General features: G+C 39.6%; 1 protein-coding gene across 4 annotated transcripts in view; it reads right to left on the reverse strand.

The window, feature by feature from the left end:
- Positions 1 to 17,233, reverse strand: part of RXRA (retinoid X receptor alpha) — a 282,995-nt gene that overhangs the window by 55,295 nt on the left and 210,467 nt on the right. For all 4 annotated transcript variants that reach the window (XM_089684689.1, XM_089684687.1, XM_089684688.1 and 1 more), the window contains one exon: positions 10,234 to 10,413. In XM_089684689.1, the coding sequence (XP_089540815.1) occupies positions 10,234 to 10,413 (180 nt within the window). The remainder of the gene's footprint in view (positions 1 to 10,233; positions 10,414 to 17,233) is intronic.

Consider the following 17,233-nt stretch of genomic DNA (forward strand, 5'->3'; position numbering starts at 1 on the left):
ACTCCATCCCCTATAGCTATTTCCTCCTGCACCACTATCCCCTCCCCATTAGATTGTAAGCTCCAAGGAGCAAGGCCCTCGAACCCCTCATGTATTGAATCGTATTGTTACTGCACTGTCTCATGTACTGTCTCCCACCATAATGTAAAGCGAGCAAACTGGTGGTGCTATATAAGTCCTGTATAATAATAATACCATAAGGAATGTATACTTTCACAAAAAAAAAAAAAAAAACAACCTTCAAAAATTATGCTTGCCTACCCCTGGAAAGTGCTGGTCAATGACTTATTTCTTTTAGGCTAGATTCACTGCTATGCGTAGTGAAACGCGCTGCACTATATTGTAGTTAAATGTATATGTTTTTGTGTGCGCAAAACAGCATGCTGTTCTTGCAGTGTGTTTTTGGAAAAGAGTCAGGGACTTCTTTTCTGCATTTTTCGCATGTATGGCAGCCCACTGAAATGAATGAGCTACCCTACACGCAATGCATGGGAATGTGCATAAGGGGCACACACCCACATAGTATTGTGATCCAAGCCTAAAATAGGAACAAGTTGCATTGTGGGAGCTTGAGTTTATTCTTACTAGTTGAGATCTATTCAGCTAATACTTGCTGAGGAGTGGCTACACACAGAAGCTAAAACTCAAATCTTTGTGCATGAGTAATATGGATGCTAAGATTTTCAATAACGACATTAAGGTTAATTCTTTGGTAGTTTGTCTTTCAACTATATAAAATTAACACAGTATAAACTCTTCAGGATAAGAAGGAGAGGAGCGCTGGCAAGGGAAATAATGAAGGCCTTGTGTCACTGTGTTAAATATGACAATTGTCAGTCAGTCACAATGCCGGGATTGTCTGGGCTCCTGTCACGTGTGGCTGAGATGTGGAGATCTGCAGAAGAGGCTGGGGTGTCCCAGCTTGGCGATCTTCGTGAAATCGGATCGCGCTGATGTATGGCAGACCTCCCAAGGAGGCCACCAAGTCCTGGGAAAGGGCTTCGTTGGGCCATTTCCTGCTTACATACTCTGATCCCTGCCAGGTTAAGGCAGAATCTTCTGAAATACGGAGAACTTGCTATTTGGCTGAGCTGCCAAACTTATTGAATTATGCAATGTTTGCTCCATAAACCGGACTCATTCATAGCCATAGGAAAAAATAAAAATCTGTGCTAGTCAGTCAGATTTCTGCTGTCATCATTCAGTGTCTCCTAAAATGTGCACGGAAGATGATTGTTCATCAAAGCTGAACTCCAGGGAAATCATAAAATAAATATATTTTCATATAAACAGATAGTAAAAGTACCTATATCTACCTACCTATATAGGGCGAGGTATGACTAGGAGCCAATGTACTGACAGGAGAAAAAAGCAGGGTGACAGATCAGAGTGTCAGTTCTTCTCTAGCCAATCAGCAAACTGGAGAAAGAGAAATGACCCCACCAGCTGTGAAATTCATACACAGTGTCATAGATTCTAATTAGAGACCTGCCTTGTGGCATGTAACAAATGGCATCATTTGCTAAATATTTGCAACTTTGTAAGTGAGGTGTATATAAATTTGTTGCTGAACTGTCTCAGAAAAAAACACATGTACAAATGCCACTCAATTTACTCCAACATGGAAGAGGTCTTATTTAACTCCACTTTCAAAATCACTGTTATGGTGTTATTTCTTTATGAAAGCAGAACTAAACTCTCTCAATCAATATTACCAAGTGTTTAAATCTAATGCTGGTAGCCTTAGTAAATAGATTGGAAGGTTTATTGTATTTAATTATTTTAAACTTTTTTTTTTATCATTTCTTGAGTTGCTTTCTGGTTTTTGGCGTAGGCCTAAATGATGTCCATACATCCCAGGAGTTCTTTATGGACATTTTATTCTTTTATCTGGAAGAGAGGAGGAGGGGTTTTCTCAGCTAAACACGCCCTCCTGTCTGCATGACTAAGCAGATGGATTCCAGGAAGTAAATGCTACATGAATGTAAATTCTTGCGCAAATTGACGGCGCTATATAAGCACCTGTAATAAATAAATAATGTTACACTTTTTTTTTTTCCTTTTTTTAAAGAAGGATTAGAACCCCTGTCAGTTTTTATTGCTGTCTGTGCCCTTGTTACCGAGATTCACCCTCTCTATTTGACCTGTTTACCATTATCATTGAAAGGGAAAGTAAAAGAAAATCCCAAATTTAGGATTTTTCCCAGAAAAGTAATAGAGGGAAAATCTTCCAATGAGGACATTAGTTCTGGTGAACAGGTTTTGCTTTTAGTTCTACTTTGAGGGTCCATGCATACTGGCTAAAAAAAAAACCCACCAGTGCTCTTGGCAGAACAAAAATGCTAATTTTGTGCTTCTTTTGCAATAGCGTTTAGCATTTTTTTCTGTCATAAAAACGCAAAACAGTGTTTTATTTCTGCTTCTAAACGACTTAATGTGCATGGACGCATAAGATAACATTAGTTGTTTCTACAGGCAAAATGCTAAACTCTTCCAGGAGCAGTGTTTTTTTATGCCAGTGTGCATGGACCCTTAATCATGTTTTCATTTTGTGGTGCTTAGAGACAGTTAAGTTCTGCTTGAATTTGTTGACGTAAAAGTGTCACAAATACAAAACGACATCACTTTGTCGTAAATATCAGTGCTAACAATGATGTCACATGGGTTTCATGAATTTGGCGCAAGGCTTCCAACTACATCCCCACCGCTGAATGTGTGTTGTACATGCCTTACTGAATCACCCCCTCTGTTCCCTAACTGTAACAGAGGACAAGTCGCCCTTCCTGGCTGCCCTGTCTGGCAGAGGTAAGTGGATCACAAAAGCAACCAGAGAGAATTACAAATCCTTAAGCAGATAAGACAGTCCAGTTGGAAATTCTGCGCTTGTTGGGAGTTCAGCTTTAACTGTAGTTCACGTGACTGATGATAAAAAGGCAATAGATGGAAGTGCTGTACAAATGCCTTATGTATGGAAGACGTTAACACAGAAAGGCGCGTGTCACCATATGACCCCCTGAATGGCAATGGCTGGACGATGGGCATCTTAAGTTACTAAAAGAACTTCCACAGCATGGGAGATAAATGCGTGACCCCCCCACTAATTACTGTGGGACAGAAGCTGAATTATGTGCTAAAAAGGCAATGAATCCTTCCCTTAATCTGCTCCAACAGCTGTTGTGTCTTCTGTAATGACAACACTGTGTCAATAGACAGATAATAGAGAGATTTATGTCACCAGCCAGCCGGGTCCAATATCAGCACCCCCCTTTCGCTCTTTTGGCAGAGTAAAAAAAATGTAAGCTACAGAAACTTCACTTGTTATTGTTATCTGTCAGATTCCTGCACATCACTTTTGGAAGTTTACTCTGCAGCTTTCTAATGGCCTGATTGTAATTTAATTACACAGTCTTGAAGGGTTTCCTTTCTACAGACTTTCTGCTATTGGCTGCCATTGTTCTACTGCCTTGTACAGCCCTTCCTACCGGTTTTACTTCTTTGACCTATTGCATTTCTGTTATCTAAACTCAACACAAAACTGTTATATATTGCAGATTACCAATCCTTAGATGTGTTAGCTGCATTCATCCTTTTTCTTACCCTTTTTTTTCATATCTTTTCACTTGGTGATCCTGTCAGAAGCATACTTCCTGTCCTAGGGTGACAACGCTTATAGTGGAGTTCCACCCAAAAGGGGAAGCTCAGCCATAAAGACTGGTCCCCCGCTCCCCATTAAGGATTGGCACCTTTGGGGAGCAGGGGGTGGGAGCAAGTACCCGAAATTGACAGGTTCCCACTTCTGCTGTGATTGCCTATGTGACCGGAAGTTGTCCTCCTACCCTCACTCCTTGTAGTCTTGTGGGACACGTGACAGGTCCCAGAAGACGACGGGGCCATTCAGGAACCACAGCGCTACTCACGCATGCGCAGTGGGCAACCGGCTGTGAAGCCGCAAGCTGTCACAGCCGGGTGCCCACACTGAAGATGCCAACATCTGGAACACAGGACAGTCGGTGAAACGGGCTGCAGGGAGGACACCGCGGGATCGTGGGACAGGTAAGTGGCTGTTTTGTTTTTTTTTTAAAGTCAGCAGCTACAGTTTTTGTAGCTGCTGACTTTTATTTTTTTACAGTGTGAGTTGAACTCCGCTTTAAGTTGGCCATAGATGAATGTTTTTTCTTTTAATGAAAAAATAAACAAAAACGAAATCTTCCATGCTGTGCCATTGTATTCTGACAGTGGGGACTCCTCTGTCAGAAAACACTGATCGGCACTGACAGTCAATTGTCTGATTGAAGGAAAAATTTCCAACATTTCTGTTCAAGAGAAGCAGATTATTAGATTGACTTCTTTTGAGCAGGAACAGCCATAGAAGGATCAAAATTCAGTAGGTCCTTGCTGAACCACACAATTTTCAATCCATCTATGGCCGGCTTTACTCACTGTACTGTATCTATAGAGCAGCAGCATTGTCCCCTTAGAACAGGAGTACAGAACAAACTGCCCCTCTCATTTTCTCCATAATATAGAGGGGATTGTTCTGTAGTTTGATTTCAACACAAGCAGAGAGCACTGGAAACTATTAGCTAAGATTTCTGGTGGGATTAATAGGCATTTTATTTCTCTTATTGAAAAGACATAATAAAACTGTTTCAATAGTAGATTTAACAAACAAAAGGGGGCAAATAGGAGAAGTGCAATGTTCGGGTTTAAATACATTATGTTCTTGCTAAAAACAGTACACTCTCTATGCAACTTATTTTCTAACTTTTTATCTCAGCATCTGTTTGGCGGACTGTACTTAACTTTCTGCCAGTCACTAAAGGGAGACTCTCCAATTCTGCCCAGGAAATAGAATCATAAAATATGGAACAGCAAACAGAAAAATATGAGTTTCAAGCCCAAAGTCAGACTGTTCTGTAATACAATAATTTCCTATAACATTACACAGACAGCATTATACACTAGTCAGGAAAGATATAACTGCAGTCAAATGTGATTTAATGTAATAAATTAATCTGTGCCAGATGCACTAAATTCTTCCAGAAAAACTCATCTCCGGCTTTCTGGTTTTTTTTTTTATATAAAATATCCACATCTTAATTTTACAGAAATTTGTTCCTGCATGTTAGCCTGACCCCGACACACAGCACAATTTAACTTGGCCTCACCAGAGACATCTTCCAGCAAACTTTCCCTGGTGAGGGGCAGTGTTGCTCCTCCTGTGGCCCCAGTGATGGCCCAATGAGCCATTAAACAATTAACCTCAAGCTGATGTATGTGGCTGTGGGTGAAGATGAGACTGGTCCGGCTAATAAAAGCTGGAATTATCTGCTGTGCTTTTATTTTCCACAAACGTTTTGCTGTGTGATGTAGACGACTCATCCAATTACGGCCAGCGAATCTCTCTGCTGACCCCGAGTCCTGCGTTTTATGGGGCAGCATAAGTAATATCGACTGCCTGAGTGCTGTAATCACCCGCCTGTCTTCGTGTGGGCCCTGCGCTTAAAGATCATTTTGTCCCCACAATGCTAATAGAGTTTCATCCCATGCGACTGACAAAAAACGGATACACCAAGGGCGACAGGAATGGCTGTTTTTCTTCTGTGTTCTTAGAAAAAGGAAAGAAAAAAAAACAATTTGTCCGTCTTTGTTGCCTCTGCGCTCGGCAGCCCCGGGGAATGGAGCTGTGCTGTGGACTCTTTTTATCTTGTAATATCCAATGTTCTCATCTGCGTCGTTATGTTATGAGGACAATCAGCGTGGTGAGACACGCATTTCATGAAGCGATCGATTGCAGGCAGAGGATTTTCTAATTTCCAGCTTCCAGTGAAAAAAAGGAAAATTTTCATCATATACAATATCTTAAGGGAAAACGCCACATTTAACTGTATTTTCCATAATCTCTTCTTCGTCTGTGACAATGTGAGTTTTCCACTGTTGGTTACTTGGCAATGCAGACAGGAATATAAAAAGATCACGATTTCTACATTGTTTCAGCCTTCTCTGCAGCAATGTGGTATCACTTCATTTGGTATCAACTCTTTTGTGACAGATTCTCTTTAATCAAAAATAATTTAAAAATTGTGCTTCATGATTATTCACAGCAAAGGCCGCATTTTGTACCGCACAGCCTATTTTTTTCTTGATGATTCTGAGTATGTTGACATCTGATAACTTTATTGAGAGAACAAAGAAGATGTGGCAGGATAAATCCTCCATATTAGCAGGGATGACACACTGTATTTCAGGCACGTTCCGCAGACAACCTCACACACATAAATCTCCACCACTTAACCCAGCTGACATTCAGAAGCCAGCGTGTGACCTTCCCTGACCTCCGGGAGGTTCCAAATCCTTGGACACATCCTTTGCATCCCTCTGCAGGCATCAGCACCAGGGGCTCCTCAATGTCAGTTTATACGTGGTATACCAAGGTTTTGATTTTATACGTATATTAACTGACATTTTCCTGCATTTGATGTTTTTTTGTGATGCATTGTACCTTACTAGTCCTGAGACAAAAAGACTGCACTGCATTTCTTTATTCAGGCTGCATTTCCTTTCAATTTTACCTAGTAATTCTGCAAATAACTCAATGCCTGCCTCTGTGTGGCAAAGCTCACTTCTCACCTGTATCTATGGGGGGAGGGGGGGAAATAGTTTGCCTAAAAAAAAAAAATAAAATAGAAAAGAAAACATCTGCTTTCAGTGCAGCTTCAGTGACAAGGTCTCTGCATTTCTACCAAAATCAACAGGTATTTTCTGTACTCACTGAAAATGTTCTCAGTCTAAAAAAATGAAGATTAATGCAACCACCACATCTAAAGACTGGTAAGCTGTAATAGATTACATTTTTGTTCTTTAGTTTAGATATATTTTAAAACATAATTGAAATGCACTATAAGATAAACCATTAGTGTTCATCCTTTCCTAATAAAGATGCAGAATTCTAAAGTTAAATACAAAACAAAAACACGTACGTACACAACACATATACCTAGGCTGGCGTGGATGAATTGAATATGAGGCTACTATCATTACCAGGTTCAATCTCACACAGTCAAATGAATAAGGGGAACTTGGCAAGAAGGAAATATAGAAGCTGCCATTGCTGAATGCTTTCTGAAGGTTCCCGCTTCAGGACGGTCATCCTGATCCTTGTTGAACTGCCCAGCGGGGCACAGACACAAAAAACATGCACGCAAGTCAGGCACTCCTTTACTGGCTCACTATGTATTGAAAGAACAATAAGGATGACAGTCCAGGAACAAGTGACAGCTTTTATATTTATGTCCAGACAGGTGTACTTAGGTTCAGAGAGTCTTGTCAAAGAAATATTCTCAAGCTGCGGGAACAATCTTTATCACAATAGGTGATATCGGCTGTGCTGAGGGCTGATCCGTGCTGATCTATACAACCACATGACACCAACAACTGACAAATTCTCCCTCCCTCCATCCCCCCCACAGAGATTTATAAGATATAACTGTCCTCAGCCCACTACAACTTTTATCTTATGCTCATTGCAGGTATCTGGGCTCTACGTGCCAGCTAGAATGAAGCAGCAATTAAAGTGTTCCACTGCTGCTGTGTGTGCATGACGACTGTGAAATTGACAATGGCTGTGAAGGAAATGAGACGTTCTCAGATTCATACTCTGTCATATCATCCTGAGGGAAGAAGGTTACCATCCTATAGCCAACATTACTGAGAAATCAGTTTGTTTTGTGTTTAAATAAGCACTACCCTTCAATAACTTTTTTTTTCTTTTTTATAATTGCCTGTTTTTACTTAATAAATTTTTCAAAACAGAGAAGGAGAAGATCAGAGTAAATTTCTAGTGGAAAAGATTGCAGTCATAAAATACATCTTAAGAGAAAGTATTACAGGTTCAGTAGAACATTTCAGAGTACTGACAGAATAACGGGTACACGGAAGATAATATGGGTCAAACAATATGATGAAGTAAAAGATCATAACTCACAAAATGTAGAAGCTCAGATATAAGTAACTCAATGAGAAACAGTAGACTGCAATAACCAACGTGAAGTTAGAGATGTATTCAGTCTGCTTTTACCATGGGCAGCACAGTGGCTAAATGGTTAGTACTTCTGCCAGGCAGTACTAGGGTCATTGTTTCGAATCCCAACCATGGCACCACCTGCCTGGAGTTTTCATGTTCTCCCTGTGCCTAAGTGGGATTCCTCCGGGTACTCCGGTTTCCTCCCACACTGCAAAGACATGCTGGTAAGTTAATTGGCTCCTGTCTAAATTGGCCCTAGTATTTGTATGTATGAATGTAAGTTAGGGGACTTTAGACGCCCCTTGAGGGTTAGGGACTGATGTGAATGTACAATATGTATGTAAAGCGCTGCGTAAATTGATGGCGCTATATAAGTACCTATAATAAATAAATAATACCATAGTGAACAGTAAACTGTTAATACAGCAATAGGAATCAATGCTGAAAAGGTAAGAGAGTTTAGAAGCAGAGAGAAGAAGGAGAAAGAAGAGAGGGAAAAAAGGGAATATAAATGCCCAGTGCCCTCTGACGGCCAACTGGAAATCGAGGTTCCTCCACCCAATCTCTAGACATAAAGATACACCTATGATGCTAAGAATAGTCAGAGAGGGTATTCTATGAAATACAGTACCACAATTTCCAAACCTTATTATGCTTATCAACAGAGTCATTTATGTCAGCCGGTAAATATTCCAACCTTTTCACCAAAACCTTTTCTGGTGGAACATGTAATATTTTCCAGTTCCTGCCTCTTCTTCCCCCCCAAACCACCCCTCATTGTGACAGCAGGCGGGGGATCTTCTTCCTGCACCCGCTGTCACAATTCAAAAACAGCATGGCTTCACCCACATGGCTGCATCATTCATTCACAGTTTCCTGTGAATGAATGAACTACAACTACCATCAGCAACTGCAGCAGACAGTTTGTAGTTCTAAATGAACTGCAAGGGCACTGATGAGCGCCCTTGTAGTCCATTCGCAAAGCCCTGCAGCTTTCGTATGGAGGTATGGACTGAAAGCTTCAAGGCTTGTGAGTAGAAGCCTGACATTGCACCTCGAATCTACTGATCACGGGTGCACTGCTTTCCAGGTTCCTGCAAGAAAAAATAATAAATGCACATGTGCAATTATTATTTTTTTCTAAAAAGGTGAACTTATCCTTTTTTAATTGTGTGTGTGCCGAGGACATTAAATTGTGAGCACCTGTACTGCAGAAACTGATATAAATAGTTAAAGGTTCTCTACAGCACCGCAGGATATTTCAGAGCTATATAAATGTATAATAATAATGGAGGACTGTGGTGGGGACATTAAAGTGCAAGCTCCTCTGATGTAGAGACTGATGTGAATGGCTCAGCATTTTTTGTACAATCAAGCACTGCAGAAAACGTCAGAGCTTCATAGGTATAAAATAATAATAGCATCTGTCTGTGTAGGGCAGTTTAGAGTTTAAGCTCCCCTGGTGCAGACTGATTTGAATTATTCTATATGCCAAAGCAACATAGAAGAGTAAAAAACATAATAAAAGATTTTGAGTAGGCTGACCCTGTAAGACAAGGTGTTATTTATAGAGAAATATAGACAATGCAGCGTTACATAATGAAGTATATTAACCCATCAGATACATTATTTTAAGTGACCAGAGTAACCTGGCTGTGACGAGTTATAGTACTTTACATGGTTTTACTGGATAAGCCGACAGTCTGGCATAACCGGTTGGCATTGGTAAACAATTCTCTACAGTCTAAATATGGTGCTGGGGGCAAAGCTGCCAGAAAGACAATTCTACACACAGCGCTCAGTTCAGTCATCACACAGCAAATGCAGAATAACAGATTCAAAACTTCTCAACAATACAGAAATTATTTGTAAAATCAAAAAATTGTTCAAGTAAAACTCCAATCTCATTAAAAAAAAATACAGCCTCCCAAATAATCCTTGTTGCCTGTATACAGTATACTTTAGATATTAGAGAACCATCTATTGTAGATTTATACCTACAACCTCATGTTTGTGCCGATTTCAAGTCTAAATCATGGCAGCTGCAGAAGTCCTTTAAAACGAGTGTCAGGAGGAATGTCTGCCCAATCCATATACTAAAGCATTGTCATCAATTTCGATGTCTCTCCCTCCCTCTGGTCACCCAAAGCAGATAGAAATGTTCTTTACAAAACTTAAAAATTGTCATTAGAAGGTAGAAAGAGCTTTACCTTCACGCTTCATGCCCATGGCCAGACACTTCTGGTAGCGGCAGTACTGGCAGCGGTTGCGTTGTCTCTTGTCTATCAGGCAGTCCTTGTTGTCCCTGCAGGTATATGTAAGGTCCTTCCGAACTGTTCTCTTAAAGAAGCCCTTGCAGCCCTCACAGCTGTAGACCCCATAGTGTTTACCTGGCAGAAAGGATGATAGAGAATTCAGTACAATCACTTCTAACCTGTTTCAACTATGTCCACACTCTGATGCGCTATCACTTCTTTTAGTACAATTGTAATCCTCATTCACATGCAAAACACATTGGTGTGTCCCTGTTGATGGATTTTCTTTTTCTTCTTGTCTTACACCCATCAAATAGACAGGAAGTGTGGGGAAATCTCTAAAATCGGGACACAGACAGTGATAAATTGTTGACAGGGGTTCTAACCCTTCGCTACTGCAAAACAAAAAAATAATATTGTCTGGAATTGGTCTTTATTAGGAATTCATCTAGTATGTTCAATGAATTCACATCTAAGTTATTAAATTACAGAATTTTTTTAAAGTGAAGTTTGCATTTCTGAAGGTTTGCTGTTCCATATTTTGACAGAACAGACAAGTAGACCTGATCAGACAGATCAGAAGTAAAGATCAGCACAATCACTGTGCAACACTGCTTAGCAGGAAGCAAACACTGTACGTGTAATGAGCAAATAAAAATGGCACCACATGAATTGTAATATACTGAATATAGCAGCAAGATTTATGTATACAATTATAGTGATACCCTTTCTTACATTAGGCTATCCAAATTCACCTATATATCTCTGTTCTGCATTAACTTAAAGTGAACCTGTGACAATATGAGCAATTCAAACTGTGCAAAGGATAAAATGTATAAACTGAAATGGTAGCCAAATGTCAAAAGAATCTGTAGATCCATGGAAGGAGACAGCTGAAGTTATATGAAAATCTCAAATGTTCTTTAAACAGTTCCGCTTAGATCCGCCCTCACCTTCCTAATGAACAGTGAGACCACATGGTACTTAAAAGGCCCAAAAGGTAAGAGTCCAGTTCAGCTATTTTAGGCAAAGACCAGATTTGCATAGAACTGCAGCTGCCAAGATGTCTGGATCTATAGATTATTCTGGCATGCAGTTGTCACTGATGGTATCCTCTTCTTATGATTTTATTTCACATGCTCAGTTTATTTGCTCAGGCCTTTATTAGGTTCACTTTAAACAGTTGTGAGTTTATTTAAATACATTTCAATTATCATTCATGGAGATATGTAACAGTTATTGTACAGTATCATATCAGAGTTGAAAATATTTAAATAAAAGCTGAACTTTAAGTGTGTGTTTTTATTTTTTCTTAGTTACATTGGTCTAGCTTGGGAAATGTAAGTGTGCATATCTTATATCTGAGCAATTGCTGTGAAGCTGCAAATCACTGTAGTAATTGCTGCCAGATCTGGTGTTCTCTGATTGGACAAGGTGGAGATCTTGATTTCACTGCTCTGCCTCTCCACCCTATTCACTCAGACAGTGCCTTGTATTTATTAAAAACAAAAACCGTTCTGTGAATGGCAGCAGTGCTGAGCGAGTGAATAATTGTGGTGACTATGCAGGACCTGCAAGATTGCTGTTATCACTGTAGCAGCAATGACAATGACCACAAACAGTGATTTGCAGCTTCCTCAGTGATGGTTCTGGCATGACATACAGTATGCATTTCTTATATACATACTCCAAATTGGGTCAATATAACTATGCAATAAAAATCATACCTGCAGTTCAGCTTAAGTGCAAGTTAAACTGGCCATACACTGTACACTCAGGTTGTACAATCTCCTTTGGATTTTCTAAAACTTTGTAATAAAAGGACAAACCTAAACGATCCATTCAATTTGCATCCAATAAAACAGACACTTACACTACACAGTTGATGACAAATCTAAAGGAGATTGTAAACTCAGACTGTACAGTCTATGGTCAGCTTTACTGAGGGATATATTTTCTCTAGTGCACTGCTGACTTCCTTTCCATCAATACCAGCAATACTATGGTAGCCTCCAGATTGCTGTCAGGGTGTAGAGGGAAAGGGGTACACAAATGAGAAAGGCCAAATAGCCATTAATAAGAGCAGATAGAGACTTGCTTCTTCTTAAAAGACACTCTGTCAGGTGTCTATCCAAATCCATATTCCCCTCCATTCCAGCACTGCAGCCTCAGTGTCAATGACATTTGGCATTTCCAGGAATGTTGGATTACTGTGCCCCCTGCAAAAAAAATCGGCCGATCTAACAAATCGTCCTAGGATTTTCCACCTTGGACGATTTTCAAAATCTCTTAAAATTAAGAAAAACGGCCAACATTTTTCCCCACTAACGGTACAAATATCGGCCGATAATTCGGCAAGAAAATCGGAAATCTATGGACGCCTTAGGAATGGAGGGGGATAGGGTATCAAGACCACCAGGAAGGCGAGTATACTACATCTTCTCTTGCAGGGAACAGGTAGGTAGAGGTTTAACAGGATCTCTTTAAAAAGAACCTGATGCCTGATGAAACTGAAGGCATTCTGAAGACAGATAACAACTATGGGACCAATTTGAATGATTTTTTTTTTTGTTTCCAGGTGTGACTCCTATCTTTTCTCTACAACTTTCAGTTGCTGCAAAAGGGCAGTTGCTTGCTATGGCTAACATAGCTACTATATTTGCTCTTTGGTTTTTAATGTGGAAGCCAGTAAATGAAGCTGTTAAGTTACTGACCAGCAAGAAAACAATAACAGACACACTGGAAGAGTAATGCCGATTACAGTGAATGTGCGAGGTGCCTGAAATATGGAATCAATGGAAGACTTATAAAATCCAATTGCTACAAATTCAATTTGCATCCTTGCAGTAATTACACAATAAATCCTGCTAATGTTTACTGATGGTTCATCCTTCTGTTATGTCAGAGGGCTTATTTCTGCTGGCAGAGAAAGCAATACTGGGCATATATGGGATGTTTGTATTGCTTCTCTCTGCTGGCCTAAGAAATTACATTAGTGATAATAAACAACAGTGACCCTACACCTCATTTTTAGGATCATTCGGCACTCTCCTGCTTCGCTGCATGGCTTCGTCTTGACAAATAAAAGTGCATTGTGTAGCTGCACTCACTGGTTACACATACTGTTCTGCAAACAGATTGCGCTGTTACTGCTTCTCTCTCTCAGTATAAGTCCTCAGTCAGCTTTAATTGAACACAACCCAATATGTGGCTTGATTTGTAAATACTCACTGACACCTTACCAGTGCAGTGTGTTACTACAATGCACTTAAATGTGTGAGCGTAATTCAGTGTCATTCATTTTCATTGGCGCCCTTAACCACTAACCCAATGCACTTTCATCAAATGTGTTGTAGGGCACTACCGTGTGTTGTGGTACGCTGCATTGCAGGAAATAGCTCATGTTTAATTCTTGATCTGTTTTGGTGTGGCGCTTGCCCATTTAGATGAACTGGCTACCATAATTCAAAGTGCATTAACATGCATACATTAACACAACGCACCACAGTGTACTCGTTAGAATGGATTTTGATGACAATGGAGCCTATAAAGTATAGGATCACATCATCAATACTGCAGCTGACTGATCTCTCTTTGCAGGAACTAAAGCTAGCAATACACAATTACATGAAAAATTAAAAAAAAAATTTTTGCGATCATTTCACTTTCTGACAGTTGATGGGGATAAATCAACGACCATAGTGGGACGAAATGCCAAAAGAGAAGGATAGAAATAGTTTTCTTGATTTCTACCTAAACAAACAAAATTCTAACAGTGAATGCGGCCCTCAATCAGGTAAATCAAAGTTTTTGTACTGTGGGTCACAAACATTTGTTCTTTTAAACAAACATACAATTGTGCTCAAAAGTTTGCATACCCTGGTAGAAAATGTTAAATTTTGGCATTGATATTGAAAATATGACTGATCATGCCAAAAAATGCTCTTTTATTGAAGGATGATGACCATATGCAGCCATTATTAAATACTTGTTTGGCTCCTTTTTAAATCATAATGATAACAGAAATCACCCAAATGGCCATGATCAAAAATTTACATACCATGGAATGTTTGGCCTTGGTATAGACACACAAGGTGACACACACGGGTTAAAATGCCAATTAGAGGTTAATGTCCCACATCTGTGGCTTTTTAAATTGCAATTCGTGGCAGTGTATAAATAGTCAATGAGTTTCTTAGCTCTTTCGTGGAAGCACTGACTAGGCTAGATACTGAGCCATGGGAATCAGAAAAGAACTGTCAAAAGTCCTGCATAACAAGGTAATGGAACTTTATAAAGATGAAAGGACATAAAAGATGTCCAAAGCCTTGAATATGCCATTCATCACTTCCATTAAAAAGTAGAAAATTCAGGAACCTCTTGATACCAAGCAAAGTACAGGTAGACCAAGAAAGATTGCAGCCACAACTGCCAGAAGAATTGTTCGGGATACAAAGGGAAAACCATAGGTAGCCACAAGAAAAATACAGACTGCTCTGGAAAAAGACAGTGTGGTTGTTTTGAAGGAGCACAATATGATGAAACTTGAACAAAAATGAGCTGCATGGCTCGAGGTGCCAGAAAGAAGCCTTCACTGCATCAATGACACAAAAAGGCCTGGTTAGGCATGTCAAGGTGTTGTCAGGCATATTGTAACTGGGCTCTTTTGTGGCATTGGTGCAGTAAAACCTTCTTTCTGGCACCTCGACCAACCAGCTCATTTTTGTTCAAGTATCACCGTATTTTACTCCTTAAAAACAACCACACCATCTTTTTCCAGAGAAGCCTGTATTTCTTTTGAGGTTGCCTGTTGATTTCTCTTTGAATCCCAGACAATTCTTCAGTCAGTTATGGCTGCAATCTTTCTTGGTCTACCTGACCTTGGCTTGGTATCAAGAGATCCTCGAACTTTCCACTTCTTAATAGGTGATTTAACAGTACTGATTGACATATTCAAGGCTTTGGACATCTTTTTATGTACTTTTCCATCTTTATAAAGTTCCATTACCTTGTTACGCAGGACTTTTGACTTTGTTCTTTTCTGATCCCTCATGTTATCATTATGATTTAAAAAGGAGGAAAACAACTATTTGATAATAAATGGCTTCATATGATCATCATCCTTCAATAAAAGAGCATTATTTGGCATGATCAGTCATATTTTGAATATAAATGCCAAAATTTCACAATTTCTGCCAGGGTATGCAAACATTTGAGCACATGAATATAGAATTGTTTCAAAGAATAATGTAAATGTTTGTGTAAATGCAGAAGCACACTGTACACATATACTGTAATTAGATTGAGTATATTCTAGCATCTTTCAATATTTCCATTTTATCCTCCATAACCTCATGGGCACCAATGAGCTTAGAATGTACAAATAAATCTACTAATAAATATCCAAAATACAACAGACATTTAAACAAACTTTGGTTTGCATTATTCCTTTGTTGGTTCTATTAAGAGACACAAAAGAATTTTTTTTAATAATAAACATTTTTAGAGCTACACTACAAATGACTTGTGGATTTCTTCATTGCAACAGTTTTTACAGCATGCAAAAAGATAATTACTCAAAGGAAGATTTATTGAAATCTAGTGTAATTTTGATGAAACCTGGGTAAGGTAAACTGAAAGAAAACAATTGCAAACACAATGTAAAAAAACACACTGTGGCAGAATGACTATCTTGGGATGGAGAACAATGATTAGCGAGTACTCCATAATAATACTAACTTGCTGACGTCGGCACACAGTTCCACCATGCGCTACATAGTGAATTGACTATATCTCTATCAGTGCTAATGTAATGTAGATGAACAAAAGTAGACATGTTTGGAGTCTAGCCTGGTTAGCATGGCTCCCTCCACAGATACAGTGAAATACTAAGTGTAGCTATCCAGGAACTGGGAGGGTATTATAATCAGGAAAATAAAGGAAAAAGTGCTAGAAAGGTTAGAAAACAAATGTATCCCCCACATCTAAGGACTGGTAAGCTTTAATATAGCAAAATGTCTGTTTTAGGCTTAAATATGATTTAACATTCTTTAACATTTAATTGAACTGAGGTGTTAATTCTAGTGCTCGGAGAGTCAACAGTGTGATTGCTATTTATTAACACTGTCTTCCAGTTCTCAAGCTAGAATGGAGACCTGCAAATGTAATTTTTTTCTGTTAATGTAAACTCTTCCCCGTTTTGCCCGACCACCAAGCACCAACCCAACTGTTTCACTTTCCAGCCCTCAAATGAGTTCGCTGAGGGTCACATCTGCTTCCTGACAAGCTGAAGGAACTCAAAACAATAGACACTCGAGCTCCATCTTCCTAACCGCACGCCAGACATGTCGGAGACAGACATTTGGAAAAAAAAAAAAGCGTTCCTAGCCTTCTCGGTGTGCCCTGTACTGCAACTCCCAAAGCAACACACGACAGCCTTTCAAGATGTCATCAAAAGAAAAGCAGATGAAACAGCCTGAAGTCGAACGCCAAACAGACCCTCACAGAGAGGCCAGATAACGCAATCGTTTACAGCGCAGATCAGTCAGTTTTTGCTCAAGCATAGTGACTGCAGAGTGCCTTCGCAAAGTGGGGCATAACTGAAAGCAGCTAGCTTCACTGACAGTTTGCAAAGTACCAGAAAAATGATGTCTGTGTTGTAGGGAGACACACAAAGCAAACCAGGTGTCCTCTGTTGAATGACACTGCATTTCAAGCACACCATGCCATTCACACATAGCATCATTGAAGAGGTGGGGATATTTATTATCACTGCCTTTGTCATAAATATGCTACAGCTATCCTACAGCCTATGGGATCTCGATTATCCTGTAGACCATTGGTTCTTTATAATGGTACAGCCCATAGTTTCTCCATCAACCTATAGCCCACAGTTTCTCCAATAGCATTAAGCACATGGATGTATGCCACTGTATGGAAAGAGAGGTTTAGGAGG

This window comes from Staurois parvus, unplaced genomic scaffold (genome assembly GCF_062004578.1).
Source record: "Staurois parvus isolate SC_StPar_1 unplaced genomic scaffold, SC_StPar_1.0 ptg000352l, whole genome shotgun sequence".
Taxonomy (NCBI): Eukaryota; Metazoa; Chordata; class Amphibia; order Anura; family Ranidae; genus Staurois; species Staurois parvus.